This window comes from Vipera ursinii, assembly GCF_947247035.1.
Source record: "Vipera ursinii genome assembly, chromosome: 10".
In the NCBI taxonomy this organism is placed as follows: domain Eukaryota; kingdom Metazoa; phylum Chordata; class Lepidosauria; order Squamata; family Viperidae; genus Vipera; species Vipera ursinii.
Window position 1 is genome coordinate 9,923,889 of NC_139520.1, and position 12,447 is coordinate 9,936,335.

Genomic DNA, 12,447 nt, shown 5'->3' on the forward strand with positions numbered 1-12,447 from the left:
CTTGGCCCTTTTACTCCCAGAATTCAACTCCCAGAATTCCAGGCATGCTGGCTGAGGAATTCTGGGAGTTGACGTCCACAAGTCATAAAAGGGCCAAGTTTGAAGACCCCGGGTTAAAACCTCTAGCCGAGGGAAGTTAGATTTGTTTCCCATGAGTCATGTTGAGTCTTGGAGGCATCTCCAGGATCTACCATAAGATAAAAGGGTCTAGGCAATACTGCTGAGAATATAGAAACTGATCTTGGGGGACAGGATCCTGAATCTTTAAAAAAAAATCAAGTTTTCTGATGTGCAGGCAGAGGGACCCTGTAACTACCATACTCATAACAGAAATGTTTCATATAGATTCACGTTGTTAAATATTGCGATTACATAGCAATTCAAGCAAGAGTTCTCAGAAGGATGCTGTTTATACTTGGCTTCAGCTGTTGACCTTGGAAACAGCAATCTTTTCATTTGTTTGTAAAACCTGGAATTTTGTATATTCAAGTAAAACCATTTCCTATGTTTAGTTGGTGCCTTTAGGCTTTAAAACAGGGACCCCCAGTGCATAAAAGGTCCTTTAGATAGTTTTATCTCCATGCTTATACTGCCAAAATGCAAGGACAAAATTACTCATTTTCCATGGTGCCATTATATGCTGTTTTTCAGTCCAAGGAAGCACATAAATATTACTTTACTAATGTGAGTACAAACAACTTTCCTCTTCCAAGAAGGACCAAAAACTCCAGCCCCATCTCTCCAAGGGATAGCATTGATTCACTTTCAATATCAATTAAAAAGGGGTAGCCCCCCCCTGCAAAAAATGGAAAACACTGAGTTTCTGGAAACCAGTTATGTATCTGATGCTGCTATGATTCATTTGGAGCAATGAATACAGCCGCTGGTCTAATAACAGAGCATAACCATTCAAGATGACTCATTCACTGTATCTGCAACATTGCCTCCCTTGCATGGAAAAAAATCAGTTCAAAAGACAGGTCATTTTGGATCAAACACTTATATCAGAGATGCAGAATAGAATGCTAAGACAAAATAATAGATAGGATCAGGACAAAAACATTTTGTACCCTTTGTGTTCAAGTTTAAATTCAAATAGAAATTTAAATTCATTTCATTTAAACAATCAAGTCTATTACAGCCATCGACCAGAATACATGTAAACTGTTAAATGTCAATGACTGTAATAAAGATTCTGAATGATTGATATTTAAGTAATCATAAAGTATATAGTCATATGATTATCCTGTCACGAATTTAACAACTTTCCCAGGAGAAAAGTATGTACAATTCCTAGTACAAGATCCGTGCCTATTAAGGACAGGTGAAATGTCAACATTTTACACCAAAATATGCTTAATACACATAGCTATTCACTAAATATTTGCTACAATTTCTTCTGCGGGCTTTATGCTGACCAATAATTGTAATAAATATAGTATATATCTATTTATTACATATATTAGTCCTTTGTTGAACCACTTAAACAGTCCAGTTGCAACAGTCCACTCTACAAGTGTCTGGTGTTTGCATTTGTAGGCTTAGCAGAGTGGGAAACATCTACTAAATAAGCACCTCTGATTTAGATAAACCAACAGAAGACATATTTCTGATTGGTGTGGCTTGAAACTAACTTGCAAATGGACCCCTCTCTTCTATTTCTTTGGTGCTGAAAGCAGAGCAGTTGCACTAAATAACTCACAGTAGAATTGAGTGTATGATGCAGGAACCTTATAATTTTGGAGTCAGAAGCAGGGCAAGCCAAAGCCAAACAACGATTGCGGAATGTACCATAGATTTTGAGATGGAACACCGTTTTTGGCAATTCTGTTTTCGTGGTTAATTTATCCATGCCATAAGCAGACAGATCAAAGTACAAATTATGAGCACGAATCTCTGGAGTTGGCACCTAGGGTTTCAGAAAGGAAGAGGAGAGAAAGAAGTCAGTTACATGCTTGTTAATAAATTTAATAAATATACAATTCAAGATGTTATGACATTTCATCGGTGTGTGGGGGGGGAGGTCACTGCCCCAAAGATGATTTTCTTCATAGATGGCAGATGGGGAGAAATGGTTTTGTTTTTCTTTTGTTTTCTTTTGTTTTTTTTTTAAAAAGCAAATCTGGGAAAATCAACCAAAGCCACTCCTGGCATAACTGAGAGAATTTTTTTAAAAAAAACATTAAAATTTAAAGAGTTTGCTGGATGCATTTTGGGTCAGATGGTAGAGTATTGCCTTTTTCCAAGCTATTATACTCTCATTTTACAAAGAGAATAGTGGCACTTATTAAATGAATAAAAGACTCCATTCTAGCTAATGCTGTTTTACGAGGGTCTTACCACCTGCTCTCTGAACTTTTAAAGATATTGATCGATACTGATATTGAAGTTGAGAAGTTTCTCTGTACAACGTGGTTTTGGTTTTTTTATGGACACTGATTTGTCCACCTTTTGTATATGAACACTATCTATCTGAATCTATTCAAATCAGCTCCATTCTGATGGACCTACATGTGTTCAAGTATAATTTTCTGAAATAAGGTTCAGAATAATAATAATTTGCTATTTCCAAGAAAGCAGGAGCAGGACTATTAGGTTACAATTACAAGGAAGAAAATCCAGATTTGACATTAGGAAAATCATAACTGTACCAGCTGTCATCCAGTGCCACAAACTGCCACCGATATGGTGAGAAATGTTTTAATTAAAAACATTTTAATTAAACATTTTAATGGATACTGCTCTGCATTGCAAAGCACTGGAGTTGATGATCCATATGGTGCCATCCAATTCTATAATTCTTGTCAGAATCCATTTATATCACATTCATAAATGTATGTTTAAAACATTATAAACCCCCCCCATATGGATTCTGCCATCTCCCGAGGAAGGAGGAGCGCATGTGGATTCAGCCTGCCTTAGGTTATTTCAAAGACCAAGGAAACCTTTTGAACTGGGGGGATCAAAAGGGAGGGTTAGAGAAGAAGGCATCTGGCTTGTGTTTTCTTTTAATTCTGGAGAGGAAGAAGGCAATAACCATAAAGATTCGAAATTCCTTTCCCCCCACCACCACGAAAGGGTTGACACGAAGTAGAAGGATGGGGGCTGACCAAATGGGGTTGAGGGAAGGGGGGTTGAACCGGGAACCCTTTATAAAGTTTCACTTTGTAAAACAATACTAAGTCCTGTCTTGTATTCCCACAACCAAGCATGTCCTAGTAAAGATTCCTTTTGGACTAGAACTGACTCCAAGAGTTTTTGTCTTCCTAAGACGTGGTTTGGGGTGTGTCCTGACAATTCTGGTTCTACTTCAAATTTGAACCAATTTATACCACCCCTATAGAAGCGATTAAGGACCAAAGAACACTGACTTGTTTATGATTACCTGCCGTTGATCAGGTCTCCCAATGACTGCATTAGCTCCATAAGCATTGCAAGATTCTACCATATATTCCTGGTTGATTCCAAGGATCCCACTTGATTCACCACAGGTTCCATCAGCTAAGACAATGATCTTTGGCCAATCAGAGGCTAAATTCTTTTTTATAAATTCATCTGAGAACTAAGGAAGAAATGGAAAGACAAAGGTAGACTCACATCTCATATATAATCCCCAAGACTATAGTTTGGGAATAGGGTTCTGTCTTGTCAAGATGTGAACACAAACAACAAATCAACCCAATGGGGGGCGGGGAATCTACTTTTTCAAAACCCCTCCACCAGAAGTGGAAAAATCAGATTTCTCCAACATAGTATGTTATTTTTTTTCCTCACACAGCTTTCTATACAACAATTATAGGAAAATCTTTTTATTACTGGTTCTTATAGTCAACTTTAGTTATAAGCCAACAAAGCTTTCCTTAGAGTATATGTGTGCTTTAATTTTAGCCAAATGGCCTTTGTTTGGTTTTGTTTATGGAGCCATTTATCTGTCTAAATATGTACAATAATAATTAACTGTTCCAGTTTATAGATTGTCTCAATACTAAGTTATTATTACCTAATCATAAAAATCTCCCTAGACCTGTCAATTTTATGCATGATAAAACAAGCTAGTTGTCATATCCTGGATGTACTTTTGAATGAATCTGAGTTAATTCATGAAGTGCGAATAGTGAATGTTGTGCTTATTTTTATTTTTAAAACTGCACGGAATTTGTTTAGGTTTAAGAAGAATAAACATAATGTGTAATTAAATTAAGCATACATGTTTATTTCTGTACTTTAAACAGGGCTTTGCTTAAGGCACAATTTAAACTTTCTAAAATGTACTGTAGCCTTTTTATATTTTTCAACTGAAACATCTCAACTCTTCTTCCAAAAACAAATGAGCAAGCGTGCCTCCTTCCCCAAAAGATGATTTACACTGAGAGAGAATAACGGTGAAACTGAGATAGCAGATCCCAATAAATATTGTGAAACTTTTTAAAGAACCTCTAAACCAGCAAGGTCAGTGATTTGCTGGGCTGAGGGCATCAAACTGAAGAACGTTAGTCAAAAGTTACCTTAGTCAAAAGATATGCAGTACAATGCAATATCTTCTCTACCCCCCACCCCAAAATAGGGATGGACAACTGGGGTCACTGAGTTCTTGTTTTGAGGCCCCTCAGCCAACAGCATATGATACATGTTCATCTTCTTTGCAGTTTCTCCAAGCATCATCACCTTCCTGTTGATGTGCAACCCTCGGCCACTAAGAGGTTGACCTCCTACAGTATCTTCTAAGAGCAGGATCTCTGCAATGACTGGCCATTAAACTGATCTATCTTTTTACAAACGGGGTGAAGAGAGACATGCCTAAATGCTCAGAGGCATTTCTTCTATCTTCGTCTGGATTGACTCCTCTCCCTTGCTCACCTTGGTGCCCAGCAAGATCCGGAGAGTCAGTTGCCTCGTGTGCTGCTCCAGAATGCTGAGCAGGTGCTCCTGGAAGATGCCCACCTTGGTGAAGAAATGTCCCTTGTCCCAGCAGCCTTCCAAGCTGTCGAAGTCCACCCCCAGCCCCAGCAGGAATCGGACACTATTGGGGTCGAGCGCGATCTGCTGGGGTCGGCAGAGGAGGGCGGCGCGGGGGCGTGCATCCAGCAGCATCAGCTTCAGCACCTTGGCCGAGTGAACAGCGATCAGGGCAGCTGTCAGTCCCACCGGGCCGGCACCCACCACCAGCACAGAGACCTTTGCTCTGCTCCTGCGCAGGGCATCCACACTCAGCTTCACTGCCACGAATAATGCCAGGGCCAGTAGCGTACTCAGCCCGACCTCCACTGACAGATGCTCAAACTCCAGCTGGGAAGATCCGGACAGGCCCTCTGAAGTCTCCGGGACATCGCCCTCCATTTCCAGCTGAGTCCTGGGCTACTGCAGCCGGCCAGGTTTTAACATCTGTTGAGCTTACCTTATCATTGTTCCTTTGAGGAAGGTTTGCAAAACTTGACTTTGTAGTAGGTAAAGGAGCCGCTTGCCAGTTAGATCTTCTAGAAAAGGGAATAGGTAAGGAGATCCAAAACGCACACTCCTCCTGACGTGGCTACTGAACTGACTCATATTCTGGGCTCACTTCATACAATAAGTTGTAAATTAACCTTATCAGTTGGCTTCACACCACACAGTAAGTGATAAAGAAACTAAACAAGCTTCAAATGAACCCAGCTGAGCCAACTTTGCTAAAGCAGCCTTCATATCTTTAACTAACCCGCTTAAGCGTAATGTGCAAACACAAACTTATAAGACATAATCAGTCTGCTTTAACTCATCAAGTACAACATTGCAGTTGGTTTCACACAACATTCTAGATTAGGTGAAAATGAGATTTTGTAGTTCATGGCACAGCATGTTGTGGTACGGCCTTATCTCTGCACTTGATTAAGCCCAGCCATCACCGTTAAGAAATCTTATGAAATTCTGAGTGCAATGGAACACCATGCCACACCAACTCATGGTTACAGCATGGCTTTTTACCAAGATTTTAGGACAGAATAAAGTGGAATGGAATAAAATAGAATTAGATTAACTGGAGCTTGCTGCAAGATGTCCTACAGATATGGTTAAGGTGAAGGGATTTTAGGGAATAAAGCAAGATTGAAATTGAAATTTATATTATATAATTTCAATTTATTGATTTAATAAATGTGTGTGTGAGAGAGAGAGAGAGAGAGTGAAAAGAAAGAGAGAGAGAGAGCAAAGGGGTTTTGTTTTTTGTTTGATCATTTTTCTATTTTATGGCTACGGGTTTTGCTGTGATTGTGAGAAATCCAGAATATTTAAGATGGACAACAATATATATCTTTTAAATAAACAAACAAATAAGCAAACTTACAACCAATATTTAGAGCTGTTAAAAATAAAGTAAACTTACAACCAATATTTAGAGCTGTTAAAAATAACTTTATTAAATGTTATGAAGTTTATAGAGAAAGATCTATCTGTGCTAGCAGTAAAGCATGTTAGATTACATTTTATAGGCGAGGTTGTCCATATCTATCCTTATCTATTGATTGACAACTATTCAGTATTACAAGATTTATTTTTTTCCTTCTCCTACAATAATTTTAAACATTCATTTCTATAGATGAAGATACATTTCAGTAATTAGAAACCTTTCCCTGGTTCAAATATAACAAGAAGATAAAGACCCTAAACCTGGACTTTAAAAGTAAGGTACTGTACTCTACAAGAGTTATTCTGTCCTCTAAAAGACAATGAAATATTTCAATCTCCATTAGATCAATGGGATGGTGAGTGGATCAAACCAAAGTATTTAACCCAGATATGAATTCATTTCCCAAGAAATAGTGCGGTCAATCAAGATTCAGACAAAGAACCAGATTGTAAAATTTGAGCTGGAGTGGAGAAGAGAGATCAAGTAACTAGCAAAAGTTAGAATGAATCAGAAGCAAAATAATGTAATGAGAAGACCATTATCTGGAATGTATCTTATTGGTTCAGCTAAACAAAGCTGAATGTGTCTCATTCTCACTAGAGAAGGGATCTTAGGAACAACTCTGCTACAACTCAAGGCCCATCAAATCCATGTTCAAACAGCATGCTAATCTCAATAAAACTGCAGAAACTGCAAGTCATCTGCCTATCTGTGATCATTACACTTTCTCCCCCCCCCCCAACTAGTGGCTGAATGAGCAGCTAAGGACTTTATTCCCCTCCCAGAATTGTAATAAACATTTTCCTCAAGGTTGGCAAGTCTTGCAAAATGTCATTTCAGCACATCTTCCTACAGCCATTGTTGGAAAGAGGACTTAAGGGATCAGGAATTCACAGACATAACGTTTAACAGTACGACAGACCTCATCCCCCCATTTTCCTTGGCCTGGCTGAGAAAACAAGACACAGTTCTCACGCTTCCCCCCGTTCGGTTGCAAACGGGCCCAGTTGAAGTAGTTCAGGACCATTCCGTTGACATCCACAAATTTGCCCTCATTTACCATGTCAGTAATCCCAAGCCAAAAATCTGCTACCCCTGGCAAGCTCCTCTTGCTGTACTCTCTCAGGGCTGTGGTTTCATCTCCATCTCTGGGAATAGCCAGGGTCCCACCTTTGGATATGCAATCCTCGTTTGCTTCATGGAAACGTTTTGCACCTTCCGATACCAAGTAGCATTTCTTATGGATCTTTGTTCCACGAAGGCAGACTGTGAATGGAATGAAAAACACAGAGGGAGTGGGGGAGGCCCTCAACTTACAACTGTGGTTGCTAAGCAAGGTGATTGTTAAGTGAGTCATGGCCAATTTTACAAATATGTAGCCTTTTTTTTTTATAAAAGGCATATTTTTGCCTATTTTAAAGCTGCCCAGGATAGCAACATCCCTGTCCTTTTTTTTTTCTTTAGCCCACGGTAATCAAAAAGTGCTTCCTTTGAGCTCTTCCAAATCTCCTTCATTTTTGCTTCATCAGGCATCTGGGGTTACAACTGCACCATAAAAAAATATTTTCCCTTATCCTAACTATACTTTTTACACAAGTTTTATTTAAGTCACTTCCCTCCCTCAAGTTAAAAAAGACCCCCTAGTTGCAATCTAACCTCTAACCCCTTGAACATTTTAATTACTCTTCCATCACCATGATACAAGGTCGTTATCTCAGAATCATTGTAGAGAAAACAGAAAAGCCAATTAAAGCATGGGAACAGCCAATTGAACCATTCAAAAAAACCAGTTAAACCATTCATGAAAAGTACTGCCTAGTCTCTTTTTAAAAAAACATTCAGAGATGGACAACCCATAACTCCGTGGATGGACTGTCCCCATTGTTTGGAAAAAACTTATTTTAAGGAAATTTTTCCTGATTATTTCACTGGCTCCATTAACAGATGGAATTTAACCATAGTTAAAAGACGGAATAGCTTCATTCACAACGTGTTTACTTTGGAATGTCAATTTCAATTAGGATTTTTGGCTTGGGGTACTAGGTAAACCCAAGCTGTTGGTTTACTTTATGCTTCAACGGACAGTATGAACTCAGAAAATAAATTAGTTCAATATTCACTTTAAGTGTATTATGTGAACAGAGTAATACTTATCCTCTGTTTGCCAGGATGGAAGATGGGTGAACTCGTGAGGAAGGAAAGGAAACGCATGAAGGCATCATTAATGACCACAGTAGGATGCTATATATATTTCCCCAATTTATCTTCTCTTTTTTCCCAAGCAAGTGAACATATTTCCAAATAAATCTTGGCTATATCTTGCTTTTTAAAAAGAGTGCAGATAGGCATTAGGGACCCAGAGATGATACTGGAGAAATCAGAGGTACATTTGAGCATTAAAGATGGATGCTCTGGGGGCACTGGCAACATCTTGCTTAAGTCTGCTCTGCCTGCAAAACATAGGTTTTATCTATTGACTCCCAATCCTTTAACCTTCTGTAAATCTTTTTTTTTAAAAAAAAATATATATTCTGTAAATCTACAGAACTATGTTATACTTCTATTAGAAGATTTGTTCTTGAAGGCAGTATAGAATGGGTGGAGGAGATAAAAGCAACTTGGGAATGTTATTTGTACTGTTTCAGCTTGGGGGGGGGAAACCCAGCCCCTTCTGGTGCACCTCACTGAGTTCACAGTATACCGCAAAAGTAAAGAAGTGTCTTATATTGACATTAGAGTGGGCAGAACTAGCAGCAAATAGGAGTCTCCTTGGCTGTTCAGGGAAGGCAAGTTCTGTAGCTTCCATTGATTTTAGTCTTGCAAGCTGCCAAAGTAAAGTCAGCTCAGTGCTCAGCAAATAATTCCCAGACCAGGGATTCTTAAAGGGTGTTTTAAATCACCTTTCAGCATCCCACAGTATGAATAGCTTTTAGTGCAACAAGAAATGAAATCATATTTGCCATAGTCTCCTCCCCTCCCCCATATTAAAACTCTAATTAAGGGCAGGTAGCAACTGAAAAAAAAATTAGATCAGGGAGAAGAATGCTTCTAGCAGACATTTCTGGAGGTAAAAGAAAACCACACCAAAACTTACCCGTTTGTAAGGCTTGCATTTCTTTCAGCGAATTTACCTCTTTCCAAAGCTTGTCAATTTGACTCCTAAGGTCCCCATTTTTCTCTTAAATAAAGTAGAAATTTAGGGTTTAGTACATTTCTTAACAAATGAAATATTAATATTGTTTGAATCCAGTCATATTATTTTTGTAGGCACACTTAGGATTATACTTTTTGATACTCTACATTGTATGCAAGAGTAGAAACCATAGCAATATCATCCTAAAAAAAGTTTTTTAAGGTTGCAAACTGATGCAGCATGATGCGTTCGTGCATGCTCTTAAATATCTTTTTAGGGTTAGACCATTGTACAATAATAAAACAATTCTACAGATAATTACCTACTACCTACTACAAACATTATTCAAGTGTGTTTTTGTATGTGTGTATGGAATATATGTGCGTGTATAGATAAATAGCTAGAAAGCTAGATAGAGATACAGATACAGATATAAATGAGGAGATATATAAAGGCTTGGTAATTATAATTTATATGACTATCATACTTTTTTAATCTACTGCACTTTGTACAAATGAGTCCCATATTTCCTAATATCTGAGGGAACACCTGCTGCCGGCATCAAGCTCCCTTTGTCCCGTGGGCTCCCACAGGGAGGGCCTTCTCAGGATACTGCTGGTTAAGGAATGCCGGCGGGTTATTCCCAGGGGAAGAGCGTTCTCTGTGGGCGCGCCGGCCCTACGGAACCAACTCTCCATGGAACTTAGGACTGCCCCCGACCTTCGCTCATTCCGCAGGGACCTAAAAACCTGGCTCTTTGAGCTGTCTGGCCCAGGCTGAGGGGTTTTAATTTTTATTGGGTTTTAGTTTTAAATTTCGGGGACTTCATTTAATTAATTGTCTTAATCTGATTTTAATTTTTGTATGTTTGTTTTAATCCTCCCTGTACACCGCCCTGAGTCCTCCGGGAATAGGGCGGTATATAAATTTAATAAAATAAAATAAATAAATAAAATAAATATTTATCCATATAAAATCTACATTTATAGGCCATCCACTCCTAGGAAAAAAGCACAATCAGCTCTTCAACCCATTGAGTAAATGAGGCCATATATTTATCTTTCCAATATCTGTAATATCTTTTAGCTATAATAGGGACGTAGAAAATCCATTTACATTGTCCAGTTCTCAGATTCCCTGTCTTAGGTGTATATAATTCAAAACAACAGCATCCTCTGAATTTTTTTTATTTTTTATTTGCCTTTTGGCTCCAATCACTTACCTTTTGCTCTCCGCTTGGCGTGCTTCTTTGTCTTGAAGGAAGAAGCTTGGCCAGTCTCTAGATCCAGCAAAACTATGACTATGAAAAGGAAAATCAGGCACCCTCCAAGCTTCATGTCTCTTCAGACGGTGAGCAAGAACAGCCAGTTAGCAATTCAGAGAGTTCACATCCCAGGAGAACTGCCTGTGGCTACCTTTATATAAAAAAAAGGGCAGTGAGGAATTGGCTCTGCTTCTTGTTTATGAAATAAGTAAAATGTCTCATCGGGCTTCCTGATGAAGTGCCCTGCTGTTCTCAGAACTACGAACACCTCACTCCTGATTCCCATTTCCGGTCAAGTCTGGACATTCAGTGCATCTGGTTCTTAACCCAAGACTAATTTGCAGCTTTGGAAGAAATGAGTAGTGATGAATAGGCCCTTGGAGAGCTACTTTTATAACAGGAGGCTGCCAATTGGTGTCCTTGGGCCAAATGCAGCCATTGGCTAAATTTCATAGGAACCTCGACTTGAATTCAAAAGGCTTAGCAAGCTGGCAATGCATAATCACCCCTATCCTTAGCAGCTTGCCATATACAAGGAAGGAAGAGACAATTATCTAAGTCAGTGTTTCCCAACCTTAGCCATTTTAAGATGTGTGGACTTCAACTCCCAGAATACCCCAGCCAGCATTGCTGGCTGGGGTATTCTGGGAGTTGAAGTCCACACATCTTAAAATGGCTAAGGTTGGGAAACACTGATCTAAGTCTTCCCTGATCCAGTTGTCCCAGCCATCAACTTTCACAGTTTTAATTCTAACTTGACTTCTCTGGGCCTCACTCCAGATTTAAGAGGTGGGCATGAGTAAGTTCACTTGTGTGCCTATCACCCCTGTCACATTTTGATTTATTTTATTTTATTTTGGTTTGCTCAAATTTGTAATTTTTGTTTGATGAATAAAATTTTTAAAAAGGGATCTTGAGGAGAGGAGACAGGTGGGAAGCAAAATTTGTGTGCCCAAAAGAGAGACGAACATTTTATATAGAAATGTATATGTAGACATAAACAGATAAAGATATATAGAAATATGGCCTCCATCTATAGAAATTTGTCCTGCAGATTCCATTATTATATTGATTGAGAGCCGAAGATACTGAGGTGCATCCAAATTGTCTAATAAATCTGACTCCTAGCAACTTCGTTTGTGTGTTGGCCAAAGTATGGAAGGGGTTCAACATAACCTTGGAATTTCCTGGTGGTCTTAGGACGATGAGCTGGTCGATCAGAAGGTCGGCAGTTTGGCGGGTCGAATCCCGAGTGCCGCGTAACAGAGTGAGCGCCTGTTACTCCTCCCAGCTTCTGCCAACCTAGCAGTTCGAAAGCACGTAAAAATGCAAGTAGAAAAATAGGGACCACTCCGGTGGGAAGGTCACAGCGTTCCGTGTGCCTTTGGCGTCTAGTCATGCCGTCCACATGACCACGGAGATGTCCTCGGACAAGCACTGGCTCTTTGGCTTTGAAACGGAGATGAGCACCGGCCCCTAGAGTCAGAAACGACTAGCACACGTGTGCGGGGGAACCTTTACCTTTACCTTAATCCTTGCTTAAAATAGGATTGTCCCAGTTTGAAATCCTTCAAAACCAGAGAGGGAGAGAGAAAGAGACTTGTAAGCCATTTTTATTGCTTTAATATTTTACTTTTAATTAATATTAAGCTTCTTGCACTGTCCCCAGTC

General features: G+C 39.3%; 1 protein-coding gene across 1 annotated transcript; it reads right to left on the bottom strand.

Moving 5' to 3' along the window:
• Window positions 1-7,253: 7,253 nt before the first annotated feature.
• CLEC3A (C-type lectin domain family 3 member A) lies at window positions 7,254-10,885 on the bottom strand (the record flags this gene model as incomplete). The annotated part of the gene is made up of 3 exons (XM_083370595.1): window positions 10,735-10,885; window positions 9,474-9,557; window positions 7,254-7,645 (listed from the first exon to the last, which is right to left on the bottom strand). Exons 1-3 carry the CDS (start codon window positions 10,847-10,849, stop codon window positions 7,254-7,256), a joined length of 591 nt encoding a protein of 196 aa, XP_083226721.1. The 5' UTR covers window positions 10,850-10,885.
• Between the last annotated feature and the right edge of the window lie 1,562 nt (window positions 10,886-12,447).